We start from the raw sequence: 14,475 nt of genomic DNA, 5'->3' as shown, positions 1-14,475 counted from the left end.
GGCTGGGAGTAAGAGAAGGGCAGATAGACATACAAGGGGAGAGGGGAGAAGAGGTTGAAGTAATACTGATATAGACAAGGCATGGGGTCAGAAAGAGAGATGGGATGCCAGCCTTCAGGTGGGGCCTGGGATCTTCCACTTTTACAACTGATCTCCAGCTGGCAGAGATCAGCTCCCCTGGAGAAAATGGCTACTTGAAGGGTGGACTCTATGGCATTGTACCATGTTGAGGCCCCTCCCCTCCCCAAACCCTCCCTTCTCCCAGATCCACCCCAAAGTCTCCAGGTATTTTCCAACACAGACCAGACAATCCTAAAATGAGAGGAGGGAACTTTAACAGAGAGGGAAACAAGCAAGGGCAGGGGAATGCCTTTTCCCACACGTTTTTTGTGGTTCCCCACTTTTTTGTTCTAAAAACCAGATTCCACTTCTTGCTTTATTTCTAACTGGGGTAGACCCAGGATTAAACAAGGAATCTGCCTTCAATCATGCGTGGTTTGAGCCTTAGTGACAGACATGAACCTCACATTCTTTTTTATTTGCATTTTTAAAAATGTTGGCTGTTTATTCTTTCACACTGGAAAAACATTTCTATTTAAATATGTTTTGAACAGCAGCAAAACTGTGCCACTGCAGCAATATCTACTCTCCACATACATACACTATATGGTGATTGGATATTGTGGGCTGACTGGGATAATATTACTACTAAGGATAAAAACATGTCTTTTTGAAACCATTATCTGGAAAGACCTTTAAAGTCCTTAAGTAAAGTCTGAAAGGTTGAAAAGAGACTATATACAGACTTAAAGCACAATCACATGACTGGATTAGGTTACTCTCTGTCTGCAAGAGGCTACTGTTACAAACAGAAAGCAACCGGCTGTGGCAAAACACACATACTCTCTTGAGCTGGAGGTAATCTGCCTGCTCAGGCCTTGGCATGGGGCACCCTGAAAAATAAAGGATTCTTTTCCTCTGCCATCATAAAAATAACAGGGGAAATACAAGTTCCATCCTCTCCCATATGCTGTGGAAGCTGTGGGACAGAAGTTACAAATTGTTAGATATGAACTGTTTAATATCAGCTGGGAAGCTGTAACACATTAAACTGCCTTCAACTATAGAACACCAAGATAATTAAGTAAAAACAAGTGCACAGATACTAGTGCATTCCATTTTCACTTCTTCCATGACATATTCTCAATTCAGAAGCTTTAAACATACAGCAAATATATCATCTGCCACTTCATGGATTGTGAAGTGGTATGGTTCTATAGTATAATTATATTTTTAAAAACTGAAATAGAATTTATTTAGAATCTGTCACATACATATTGTTCCACAAAATGGGGGGGGGGAACCAAAGTAATCTAGGATGTAGTTTAAATTTTAACAGTAAAATTCATAAAAACAAAGACTTTTACAGTCAAGGGAAATATCAACAAAGAATCAAGGTAGAAAGGGTCAACATTACGACTCAGTTTTCAGCAGAAATTTCCCTTCTATGGAATGTTTTGGAATCTACCGGTACTTCATACCACAGGGGAAAAACTTCTACTGCCCCCTCTTTTCCTGAAGGAGGGGGAAACAACTCCAGGTTTGCATACAAACTAAGAGTGGAAAGGAGGAAGCCAGAGAAAATTCATATATACATATCATTCCATACCAAAATTTTTTTAAACTTTTCTGGGATATAAGATAAACAACTATAAAACTCATAAAACAGTTACACAATCAAATGAAATATCACCAAAGAATGAGGGCAAAAAAGGTCAACATTACATCCCAGGTTTAGGACTAGATGGTCCATTGGTCCAATCCAATATATGTTCTTATGTTTCACCACCAATGTTTCTTGCAACTGAATGTACTCAATAAGGCAGAGAACAATGCCAAATAGCTTTTTAAAAAAATTCACTCTAATTATATGTTTAACATAATTATGTGGTTAGAGAAAAGGCCACAGATAAAATAATTTACATGACAGTTGCCAACAACCTAGAGAAAAGAAAACGTCCTGTTTCTTTAATAAAGGCTCAATGGGGTATTATTTACCAGCTGATGTTGTTCACTTCCATGCCATTAAAAACTTCATCTGCCCATTTTGACATTAAAACCTTTATTAAAGGGAGAGGACATTATGTTATCCTGGTAGCTGGTAACCCTAATTTTCACAGAACCTTCACAAACAGGCAATGGGAAAAATAAGAAGTGTCAGGAAAAGGGGGGAAGTCCCCAAATATAAGTAGCTGTGTTTTCACTGGCTTGCAAGAGGCATAATGGTGCCCAAGAAACTGGAATATAAGGCATGGTCTGATGGTGGCAGCCACAACAGCTACTGAGTGAAACTGCCACCAGAAGCTTCCGCTGTGCACATCTGACTATTCTGCAGGTCCCATTCATGTCAATGGAGCATGCTCAAAAATACCCAGTGGATTATAAAAAAAAGTTCCTGACAGACTATTTTCTGATTTCCTTGGATTCCAGGATTGATTTAGCAGTGACATTCCAGTGGCGAAAGCATGTTTCAAAGGCCAAGCCACGTGTGATGTGAGAGAGCAAGTACTAGATCTGTCAATCTTTCCTTTTAAATATCACAGGCTGAAATTTCCGAAACCTTCCAGACTTTGCATAGCCATCCTTTAATGGGCAGTGAAACTAGAAAATACCATTTGGAAGAGTTTCTAATTATTATTTTTAATTTTTTTGCTACTGTAACATCCAATGTTTATTATATTTACAAATGTGCAGAAAGCTCAATCACAAGTATACAGGGTTAAACGTGCAAAAATTCTCCCAGAGATTTTCCACAGCTCCAAGATATAATGTACTGAAGATATAACTTTTCTTCATACAACAAGGTGATGCAGTGCATCTTTTATATAGATTTGCTGTGAGACTTTCAGTGGTATTTCCTCATTAACTGCAATTCTACTGCAATCTGAAATGATCTAATTTGTGATCTTCCAGTTCTAATCAGAGTATGTAGAGGACAAGAAATCTATTGATATTTTATGTAAGAATGTTTTTTCCAGGTTTTCTTAAACTTCATCAGTTTAGCCAATTCCACAAGTGTGATCAGAGCATGAGCATGGGTGCTATTTCCAGTATTTCAATCACACTCACACCCACTGTTGTTCTTAGCTCTATAAGGGAACAATACAATGCATGTGTGCTTTGGCCCTAGCACACTACTAGATTCTTACTAGTTGCTGCTCCTGCTCTGAATTATCCACATGGTGATTACCACTTTTGGCATTTGGTTCTTTATGTACTACATTTTTATTATTCACTTCTTCATTTTAATTCTCCCTTTACACCAAGGTCATGTCATCTCACACCATTTCCCGTTATTCCATTTTATCCTCACAACCCTCTGAAGTGGATTAGGTTGAGCAGCAGTGACTAGGACAAGATCATCCAGCAAGTTCCAATTCAACCTGGGGTTCCTAGATCATAGTACAACACAACTGCTACACCACGCTGGTTCTCTGGTTGTTTTATTGGTGTGTCCCACCACAAATCCCAAGCATATGTACAGAGTAATGTGTAGAAACCCATACTGCAGATGTAATCATCTGCAAAGCAAAAAGTCCTTACAAAACGGGGCGGGGGGGGACTATCTCACATCTTGAAAGTCAGCTGTAAGGCCCAGAGGATGGAAGCTCCACTTCTACCAGGAGTTCTTCCATGTGGTGTACAGTCAGTGGTGTTCAACCTGTCCCTTGAAAAAGCCTTACCCACATAATTTCACCCTTCACAGGCAACTGACACAGACCAGTGCTGCAGAAAATTCTGGGGCATGTTCTAAGGCTCACACTCAGCTATTGGAGACTTCAGGTTCCTGTTGAATGGCCTCAGGGTCATCATATGGCACGAACACAGAGTATACTAAAACAGTACACTCAGTACTTCAATACACCCAGTACTTACTAAGATTAATGGTGGGCAAACTATCAGAAAATCTTGCCTGTCGTGACTGTCTAGAGGGGGTTCTGCTTCATAACTACTCCTGGAGCTCTCAGGAACCCACAATGAAACAACTGTCATAGGTGCACACTTAATCGCAGTAATGAGAGCACAAGTCTCCTTGCCCTGAGGAAGCAGAATTTAGGGCGGGGGGGGGGGGGGGGACAGGAAATGACCCTTCCTCCCTACTCTCAGTCTCAGATTCAGGTTGCTCAGTAGTGAGGCGAGCTGAAGGCACCCTTCGCATGCTCAGACTCAGCCTGTCTTGCAATCCTAAACAGAGTGACAACGGAACCGTTCTAACTTCTAGTGAAGTCAGTGGGCTTAGAAGGGCGTTACTGTGTGCAGGACAGCACTTTCTGTTAGGGCTTTAAAATACTCTAGTGCTGAAGACATCCCGCAAGGCTATATGTCAGGTCTTTTTTCTTTCTTTTTTTTTGCCAGGTGCAGAACAAGCAGCTCCGAGTCTTCTGCAGATTCCCTCCCACTCTCCATCCCCTGCATCTCCAGGGGGCGCCAAGGGACTGGGGCTTTTGCCTCCTGGGCAGGCAGGGCCCGAAGGAAACGCTACCCCGACGGCGAAGGCCCGCTGCGGTGGGGTGGTCCCTTTCAGCCGCTCCCCTTCTTCCCCGCGCGGAGGGAGCCGCCGCTCTCGCTTACCTAGCGTCGCCACAGCAGCCAGGCTGCAAAGCGCCATCCCGGCCAGGGCCCAGGTTCCCATCGCGGCGGGCGGCGGCGCTGCGCGTCTCACAGAAGCCCGCCTTTGCGGGAGGGGGTCCGGGCAGCAGCGAGCGCCGGCGGGCTCTGGAGAAATCCGAGCCGAGGCAGCCGCCTCGTGTTCTCCCAAGAAGGGAAGGCGAGGGGAGGACGCGTGGCTGAACGCAGCCGCGGAGGGAACCGCTGGACGACTGGCCCCCCCAGCTCTGTCCTCGCCTCGCGTGCACGGCCGGGCGCGGGAAGATGCTGAGCAGCTTGCCTGACTCCTGCGCCGCCGTTCCCAGATCTCCAGCCTCCTCCGTTCGTCGTGGGTGCCAGTGAGATCGTAGGGAGCGAGTCAGTGAGAGGGGGGCGAAGTGCCAGTTTAAAGACGACGGCTAAAAAAATTAAAGTGGAACCCGCCTAGAGCCCAGGATTTTTTCTCGCTTGCCAAGCAGAGCCAGAGCGAAGAAAGGAATCTCCCTCTAGAATGGAGAGAGGCTTCCAACTTTCTGAAAGACTGTGTTACCAAAAGGATGACGACGCTGAATGTAAAACGACCGTCCTAAAATGTTATATAACTTTTTTTAAAAAATCACCGTACATACTTGTAACCATCCTCTTTTTTTTTTTTTTTTTTAATGGTAACTGGAACAAACCCTAATCTTCATTTTGAGTAATAGTTAGCTGGTTTTCTGGCTATAGGTTCATTATCCAACATAGACCTACATGGGAATTCAGAATAAGGAACTGAAGTTGACACAGCTCTGCACCACCAATATAATCTTTTAGACATCCCGCATCATAAACTCTCATGATTGAGGGGCTGTCTCCTTTGACATGCCATCTATCTAAAGCTATGGTTTCATTTCACACAATGACTTTTCTAACCTAATGCCTTGCTAGTATAAAGGGCGGGGGGGGGGCAGGCTTAGCCATTGAACTCAGCCCTGGGACACCTCTAAAACATACATCCCAGGGCTCTAGCCAGTGGGGACCTGGCCCAAACTTCCCACAGCAAACACAGATGCAAGGTATTCATTTGGCCTCTCCACCATCTCCTTTTACCAGTCCTTCTGTTCCTCGTTCATCCAAAGGCCTGTTGCTCTGGCTGGTTTTCTGCTCCAGATACATTTAAATAAATGTTTATTATTCATTATTGTTCCTCTTTATGCTTTTAGCAACCCACTGCTCAAATTTTCTATTTGCTAGTGTAATTATTAACTTTCAGCCATCCTCTACAGATTTGACTTTCTTGTGTTTCCCCTTCAGCTTCCTTCTAACTAGTCCCCTAGTTTTGTAAAACTCTATCTTTTGAAATGAAATATGACTGTTTCAATCATATTTGGTAACTTTCCATTGACAGGAATACTAAACAATAATGTTACTTTTCTCAACTGGTGCAACATCTACATAGGTCTCAAGCCCTACTTAATCCAAGATCACAGGCTCTTGAGTTGGCTCTGTGACCAGCTGATCCAGTGCAGAGTCATTTATGATGGCTAGGAACCTAATTTCTACAGCATGATTTGAGCAAATGTTTACCCAGTCAATGGGACGGTAGTTGAAATCTCTTAGTATCACAAAATTACCTGCTGTAGTCATCTCTTTTATTCCCTTATCTGGCTCAAGATGAATCTCAAGAGTTTGATCAGGTGGTCAATAGTACAACCCCACTTTTAAGTAATCCTTAGGGCCGAGTAGCTCCACCCATAATGAGTCTGTCAAATAGTTCATTCTGCTAATGTTTTCTAGCTTATTTAGCTATTACCTCTTTGATATACAAAGCATCATAAATAACCTGAACACCTCCTTCCCTCTCCTGCCTATAGAGATTATGCCCAGAGATTTCCTTGCCTTCAGCCCTCGGTTCCTTTGGCTCTTCTCCTTTGTCATCCTACTTTCACTTCCAAGTTCTATTGTGCTCCTACTAATAGCACCCTGAGTGTTTATACTACTGTTCCTTTGGAGTGAGTTGTCCCAAACTGGAGGCTCCCCAACTCCTGTCAGCTTTTACCCCCCAGTTAGTTTAAAAACTGCTCTGCCACCTTTTTGAAATTAAGCACTCAGACTGTGGTTCTCCTTCAGTTCAAGTGAAGGTCATCTCTTTTATACAGGTTTAGCTTGTCCCAAAAAGTTCCTCAGTGCCTAGCAAATCTAAACTCTTTTCTCATGGCACCACTTTCTCATCTATGTGTTGAGACCCCTTAACTGGCACAGATTTGTTTGCCACCTTTTCCTTATACCAGGGGAGTTTTTTAAGTATAAAGCAATCCCTGCCTTTTTTTTCTGCCTTCATGATTCACGCAGGGTCCAGCTATGTATTCTGCTATGAAGCCTTAAGAGCAAATGAGGTCCTTGTATCTTACAATCAAGTTACAGGAAATGTGTGAAATCTAGATGACACCTGAGCTCCACAGCCTTTCCTCTGAGTAAGAAACAAGTGATGATGAGGTAGTTGTTTTTTGCTGTGTATGCATTGCTGTGTTATCTTAAAAATGTGAGGGTAGATGTTGTAAACAAACTAGGTCTTCTGGGGGCACCAAACTGGGCACCCCTGTGTGACTTTGTGACATTATCAGTGCAGGGCGGGGGAAGGGCAGAAGCTAGGCTTGCCTAGGGTGCCAGAAGTCTAGGGCCAGCCCTGTGGCTGATATTCACTCATTTGTGAAGTAGTTCCACTGGTCTACATACAATGCAATGTGAGGGGAAAGTTCAATGAAATGCCCCCAGCTGCTTTCAGAAAATGAAACAGAATGCCCATCATCTGTTAATAGTTTTTATTGCTGTATTTGAAGGGAAGGGGAGGAACTACAATTACTATTAGAAGAAGTGGCTGTTAATATTTGTTTTACTCACAAATATGAAGCACTTGCAGGTGACTGGTTCCAAACAATTAATGGAGGTGAATTTGCCCTCCAGAACATATTTAATATTTAGTTGGATCTCCAGGATAAGGGTAAGTGCTATCATCCTCGCTAGTTCACAGTCCATCCCCAGTGAGAATATCTGGTGACACTATGCACCATCTGATGATTTTACTGAATACTTCACCTTTTGGACAATTCAGAATCCATGTTTGCCCTTCAGCACATACAAAATATTTTTGTTGATCCTCAGGGTAAGGGTAGTAGCCATCATATTTAAGTGTACAAAAATTACCAGGTGGCAAAACAGACCGCATACATTCCTTTTGGTATTCATCATAGACCATGTTCTGAGAACAAAGCTTGATATATACTGTCTTGCTTGCACAAATAAAGTATTTACGTGGGTCAGATGGGTAAGAGTAATTGCCATCAGGTTTTTCCCTGCAAAATCCTCTACCAAAACTTATTGAAGGTTGAAGGGTGGCAGAAGGTTGAAAAGTGGTGGGTGGTTGAAGGGCAGTAGAAGTTTGAAGGGTGGTGGGTGGTCGAAGGGTGGTAAACAGTTGAAGGGTGGTAGAATTTTGAAGGGCAGTGAACGGTTGAAGCCTGGTAGAAGTATGAATGGTGGTGAACGGTTGGGTGGTGGTAGAAGCTTGAAGAGTGGTAGATGGTCGCATGGTGGTAGAAGGTCGAAGGGTGGTAGAAGTTCGAAGGACAGCAGATGTTTGAAGGGTGGCATAAGTTTGAAAAGGAGCAGATGGTCGAAGGGTGGTAGAAGTCTGAAGAGTGGTGGGTGGTCGAAGGGTTTTTGCTTGTACCGTGATATGTCCAGCATCGCTGCACACTGAAAGATATGTATAGGATCAATCACTGACTTCTTGTATAACAGTAATAGAATATCTTAACCTCTTTCTGTTGGCCACTACAGTTATAAAAAAAAACAGTGGCCACAGGAAGGGTGATAAGCTGTATCATAAGCTATAGCAATTATGATCCAGTTGTAAAACAATACAGATATATTGTGAATAATATGCAACTGATAGAAAGGCAACCATTCTAAGTGAGTTTTGTCAGGAAGTAAATCCAACTGAATGTATTGACATTTACTTCCCACTAAACATATTCAGAATTGGGCTGGAAGTTAATTGTTGCATGAGCTGGAAGTTAATTATTGAATAGAAATGAGTTTCTAGTAAAATATATAGGCTTGGCTCCTATGCAATTTGACTCCTATGCAACAGCATTCGAAGATGAGAACTTTATGATGACCCTCCTTCTATTGCAGCCTTCCATGCCTCCTGAAATCCTCTGCAACAACATGAGGAACAAAGTGGGAGTGGGGGAGATCAGCAAAACACCTTCTGCTGGCAGAAAATGCAATTAAGATGAAATCCATAGCAGTAGTTCCTTTCCTATGGGCTCCTTTTAAGCCTTTACAAAAAAAGAACAGAATTAATTCATCTAAATACAGAAGCTTGTTTCCTACTGTGCTGATCTGGTACTTTATCAGAAGGGCATGAAGAAGTATAATTGTAACATGTTAGTCCCTGGGGTGCTGTACCCCTGATGACTCTTTGACTGGCCCAGCCATAGCTGCTGCCTGGCTGACTGCCAGAGACCCCTCAAGACTTCGAGCCACTATCACGCAACCTGCCAGAAGCACTCTTTTTCACCTGCATCCAATCTGTAATAGGAAAGTACCCAGTTGCAAAGGGTTGGGTGCATCATTTGGTACTAAATGAGATTGTAAAGATTAATAGTAAGTACTTATGGAATAAGGCATACAAAGGGACTGATCATGCACTGTGAAATAACCGGACAGTTTGATAGCTGTATAATTTGGCCCAAGTTCATGGTGCATGTGCCAGTAAGCAGATGTGAAACAAATCAGGCAATGATTAATGATAATACAAAACATCTTCCTCATTAGAACACAGCAGCAAAGCAAGGGCAGGGCTAAATGTGATTTGATTGTGATTGTGAGCCAGCTCAAGTGGAGTTTTTTTGCTGGACAGATTATCAATATTAAATAATTAACAACATCATAAATGCTGGATGGGAACAACTGCTTTGACATTCTTTCTGACTCCCTTAAAAGTCTCCCAGGCATCCTCTCACCATTGCCCTCAAGCAGTCTTTTCAGCTCCCTTGTCAGAGGGTAAGGTCCTTCATTGCAGAAGGTGCCTCTGAAGTCATCCAGGTCCATGGCCCATATTGAGACTCCACCAAATTTGCGCTTCTTCACAAACCGGGCCTGTAAGTGAAAGCCACCAAGGCAATGTGAATTCTGTGATTCTGTAATTGCAACACTCAAGCACAGATAGTTGTATTGACTATCTTGGGAATCTCAGTTTTTGTTTTAAAAAATAAGCTTGCAAGTCTGGGAGCCATTTCAGGCATGGCCTAAGGATCCAGAGAAAGGACCAAATAGAATTTATAGACACCAGGAAGTGCAGATCTTTACTCTTTGTATCCTCCAAAATGGGTTGGATTCAGCACACACACCAAATGCAAGGTCTATACAGGAATCCCCAATCTTCTCAGCTCTCCTCTCCTCCCAGCAGCCAATGTCAGCAAAGTTTATTTCCAGGTCATGGGACTACCTGGAATAACAGCCATCCAGGTTGGAAGGCTACAGTGGGGAGGGGAGTAAAATCATTCCCTTCTGCTTTTTCAGTCAGTGGAGTTTCACTGATAGAAGAGGCAGGAGAGAGAAATGTCACCTCCCCCTACCCCATCCTTCTGCAATCTCCCAACCCAAAGTTGGGTTCCGTGATCCTGGGAATAAAATTTTGCTGGGTTTGGACATGGTTGTTGATCAAAGGGGAAAGCCCAAGTGAGTACTTGTCAGCCTCTTCTCCTGAGAGATTGCCAGATCCAACCCAAGGTCTGGCAGTAATCACCCTATTTAAGAGAAGCACATTTATTGTATTGCATCATTCAGACAGAAAGAAGAATTCTGCCTTTCTTGGCATAGACTTTTTTTTAAGTGGGAAACTTAACAAGGCAGACTCAGCTCCAAAACCATGCAAATTGTTCACTATTAACAGAGAAAAATCAAACTATTTCAAGGAAACAGGCCTGTTATATAAGGACACACCTGTTAAGATTATACTTTTGAGGGATGTCAACTGGGAAGTTTGAATGTATGAGGGTAAAAAGAGGAAAAGGTTAGTTCTCTGTGCAAACACTAAGTTGTTACTGACCCATGGGGTGACATCCCCATCATGACGTTTTCTTGGCAGACTTTTTAACAGGGTGGTTTGCCATTGCCTTCCCCAGTCATCTACACTTTCCTCCCAGCAAGCTGGGTACTCATTTTACCAACTTTGGAAGGATGGAAGACTGAGTCAACCTTGAGTTGGCTACCTGAACCCAGCTTCTGCCAGGATCGAACTAAGGTCATGAGCAGAGCTTGGACTGCAGTACTGCAGTTTACCACTCTGTGCCACAGGGCATATGCCTTAATCTGCCTTGGCTGTATAGGTATGGTTGGTAGTCCCATTTTTTAAAAATTCTGTGCATAAATCTCATATACCCCTCTTCGCATATTTACCAGGTCAACTACTGGTTCTTTATACCCCTCCCCCCCCAAATTTAAAACATTTATTAAGATAAAGTATACCATCAAGAATATAACAAAATCAATGGCACAAATACATATAGAGATTTCTATACGTATTGAAAAGGAGTTAAAACAAACCAAACTATCCATAAATGGTTGTAAATCTTAACAAGTAAAATTTCATTACTAAAATAATGATAATAGTAATAAATAAAATTATTAAAAAAAAACACTATTATACCTCTTTTTAATATAAGATGGTGCTTAATTTGTCCTTGTTTCTTCCCTTTTGAGCAGATGTTTATCTGCATTTTGTAAAAGTACATTTTGTAAAAATGTATTAGTTTGCAATGCATGCATGTGTATTTGCATCTGAGGCAGGGAGTTTTGACTCTCAAAAGCTTATACCCAAAAATCCGGTTGGTCTCTAAGGAGCTACTGGCCTCTAATCCACATGTATAGTAAAGTTCTGAAAAATTTAGTCTCTCATGCATTTCTCTAGAGATTAAATCTTAATGCATGGCATATATGTATACTGAATTTGTGTGAGAGAGAGCAGATTACTTCTTTTCCCTCCTCTCACAACAAAGATTGTCTAAACAATAAACTGCTGGATGATTGAGCTGCAAATAACACAGAATAGGTATAAAGAATGACTCTCAGTAATGTGGTAGGAGCACCTTGAATATATATATATATTCTGATCACTTTGAGAAGCATGATGCTAAAGCAAAGAAAAGGTCATGGTGAGAAAACTAGGCCTTACTTTGAAACTAAAACTCTTTTTGTTGTCATATCCAACCCAGGTAAAACCTTTGTAGGCATATGGAACCTTCTGGTCATCAAGCCACTTAACAGTAGCACCATCCTTTATAAAGTTGCAGATCTGCAAACATACCATGGTATTAGAAAAACTTTGGCGATTTTATCAGTGTATCATAACCAGGGCTTTTGTTGTAGAAAAAGCCCACCAGGAACTCATTTGCATATTAGGCCACACCCCTAGCATCACAATTGTTTCACGCAGGGCTTTTTTGAAGGAAAAGCCCAGCAGGAACATATTTGCATGTTTAGGCTACACCCCCAACACCAAGCCAACCGGAACTGCGTTCCTGTGCATTTCTGCTCAAAAAAAGCCCTGATCATAACACTTGAGTACAGTGCCATCAGAGATGCAATATATAGGTTGGATCCACTGAAAGAGCTCATGGAAGCTGTTGGCAGAATGGATTTTTCCTCCCTTACCATCTCCTTAAGCAGCCTGCTGTTTGTTCAGAAACTTCTGTGAGGATTGGGACAGCCTTACAAGCAAAATGCATCATTGGATAATCCAGCAATGATGGGGATTCAAGTAAAATATCTCTTTCCCTTATCTACTGACACAAGCCATGAGCTTCTTTAATATACTGTTTTTTAAAATAATAATAATAATAATAAAGGTAACTCTTTAAATTGATATCAGGCTATGTTGCTGTTCAGACTGTGATTGCTAGAATCACTCACTCTATTGCCAATGTAGTTAGCAATTTTGTGAGTTGCTATATGCACAAATTGGACAGGTCCAGCCAGAAGTCAAGCTAGTGCACTTTGCACCAATTACAGTTTCCATGTTGTAAGGGCAGCCCCACATAGAATGTATCCAGTTATAGCCAGGCTTTGCCATTACAGTAACATGAATCTGCATAGGATGTAATTGAAAAAGCACTTTGTGACTATACTAACCTACTTCCCCAGCTACAGCTCTGTTTCAAGAAATTACTTTTATTTATTTGATACCCCACTTTTCTTCCCCATGAAGATCCAAAGTGGCTTACAACATTCTTCCCTCCTCCACTCAGCAACCCAATGAGATAAGTTAGGCAAGCTTCCATGGCAGAGGTGGGATTCAAACCTAGAGTCTCCAAGATTGTAGTCCAGTACTCTAACCACTATACCATATGGACCCTACTAGAAATATGGCTGCTGACTGAGTATAGTTTTTTCTGTTGAGAACAGAAATGGCAACACATCAAAATTTAAACAATGCCAACATATTGTTTTGAGCTACCATATGTTGAATTAAACATCTGACTTGGGGGTAAAAATAGGTTAGGTAAGCCATAGGAAAGCTAAGAAGCAGAGAGCTTCTTGTTTTCACCATTTCTTTACACCTCATAGTATGACAGGAATCCAGCCTCAAAAGTATAACGTCCTGGATGGGCAGGTCCAGAGACAGGGGCACCCACTGATGTGTTCCTGGTGCTAAGCTTGAAGGTATGTCCATAGTTGGCAAATCCCATAATGAGTTTGTAAGCAGGAGCACCTTTTTGGATCCAGTACAGCATGGCAAACTTCTGCAGGAAAGACAGAAAGAAAACCATATATCTGTGGCTCATCTTCAAACACTTGTCTGATGATTATGAAAATAAGTAATGTTCCATGTTCTTACACAGCTGGAATGCAGGCTTTCCTCAGAGTGATCACCTGCAAACAAGGGACTGTTGTGCCCTGTCACTGTGTCAGAAAAACCATCATGGAAATTGTAGGCCATTACATTAATGTAATCAAGATGTCTGCAACAAAAATAATTTAGAGTTAGAAAGCAATTATAGAAAGATTTTTTTCATTGTTATATCAGACTTTATTTCCCCAAAAAATGCTCTCAGAAAAATCATAGTTTTCTTTCAGCTCACTTTGACAGTTTGCCAACTTCATATGCAGCATCAATTGTTTCTTTCCGAGCAGCAACTGCTGCAGCAAGTAACAGCTTCTTATTTCCAGTCTCTCTGGCCTCTTTTTCAAAAGCTGCTGTCATTTCCTAGGAAAGCAAAGGTCTTTTCAGCTTCTTCCCTGCTTAGTAGAACCAAATAATTGGCTAAACCTATTGATTTCATACCTCAGTCAGTGAAGCAAAGCGATGCTTGTCCTTAGCGGGACTTCTCCCACTCCCAGGATATTTAAAGTGCAGTTCGATTCCATCAAAGCCATAACTCCGTAGCATGGATACAGCTGAGTCAATGAAGCTCTTGCGGGTGGCTGTTGTGGAAAGCATGGGGCTGAAACTGGGGGTGGGGAAAGTGCTTCATTAAACAACAGTTCTATAGAGAGCTTGAAAGTTTATCAGTCTTTCTGAATGAGTTGGTAAAGGAATGGTTGAGATCTAGTTCATCAACGCTATAAAATGTATCAAAGTATTATAGATTCAGGACAAAGGATTGTTCCCTCTTACTGGTAACAAAAACAAAAAACTGCTGCTCCCAATCTGATAAAATAGCTTGTCGGCTCATGACTTTATTCTTCAAGGTGGTAGTAAAGAAACCATGAATTCAGTCAATAAAAGTAGAGAACAAACTTTGTCTGAACAGGTAAAGAACATGGGTTTCAGATTTCAAG

The 14,475-nt window shown here is 41.8% G+C and overlaps 2 protein-coding genes across 2 annotated transcripts in view; both read right to left on the bottom strand.

The window, feature by feature from the left end:
* Positions 1 to 4,710, bottom strand: part of SHISA4 (shisa family member 4) — a 30,019-nt gene extending 25,309 nt beyond the window's left edge. Inside the window, exon 1 of the mRNA XM_060233249.1 lies at positions 4,633 to 4,710. Within this exon, the coding sequence (XP_060089232.1) occupies positions 4,633 to 4,693 (61 nt within the window). The 5' untranslated portion in view covers positions 4,694 to 4,710. The remainder of the gene's footprint in view (positions 1 to 4,632) is intronic.
* Positions 4,711 to 9,160: 4,450 nt separating this feature from the next.
* Positions 9,161 to 14,144, bottom strand: LOC132567302 (acidic mammalian chitinase-like). The gene is made up of 7 exons (XM_060232983.1): positions 13,979 to 14,144; positions 13,776 to 13,900; positions 13,532 to 13,655; positions 13,254 to 13,436; positions 11,870 to 11,989; positions 9,657 to 9,792; positions 9,161 to 9,222 (listed from the first exon to the last, which is right to left on the bottom strand). The coding sequence occupies exons 1-7, from the start codon at positions 14,132 to 14,134 to the stop codon at positions 9,161 to 9,163; spliced, it is 906 nt and encodes a 301-aa protein (XP_060088966.1). The 5' UTR covers positions 14,135 to 14,144.
* Between the last annotated feature and the right edge of the window lie 331 nt (positions 14,145 to 14,475).

The sequence above is a fragment of the Heteronotia binoei genome, chromosome 2 (genome assembly GCF_032191835.1).
Source record: "Heteronotia binoei isolate CCM8104 ecotype False Entrance Well chromosome 2, APGP_CSIRO_Hbin_v1, whole genome shotgun sequence".
Taxonomy (NCBI): domain Eukaryota; kingdom Metazoa; phylum Chordata; class Lepidosauria; order Squamata; family Gekkonidae; genus Heteronotia; species Heteronotia binoei.
The sequence above is the reverse complement of the archived record's forward strand: the minus strand, read 5'-3'. Positions and strand labels throughout refer to the sequence as shown.

Excerpts from the sequence above, each read along its gene's own strand:
- LOC132567302 (XM_060232983.1), bottom strand. The coding sequence starts at position 14,134 with ATGCTTTCCACAACAGCCACCCGCAAGAGCTTCATTGACTCAGCTGTA. Across the intron at positions 11,990-13,253 it reads GATTCCTGTCATACTATGAG|ATCTGCAACTTTATAAAGGA; the intron begins GTGTAAAGAAAT and ends GTATGTTTGCAG. Across the intron at positions 9,223-9,656 it reads AAGACTGCTTGAGGGCAATG|ATTGGATGCAGGTGAAAAAG; the intron begins GTGAGAGGATGC and ends TTCCTATTACAG.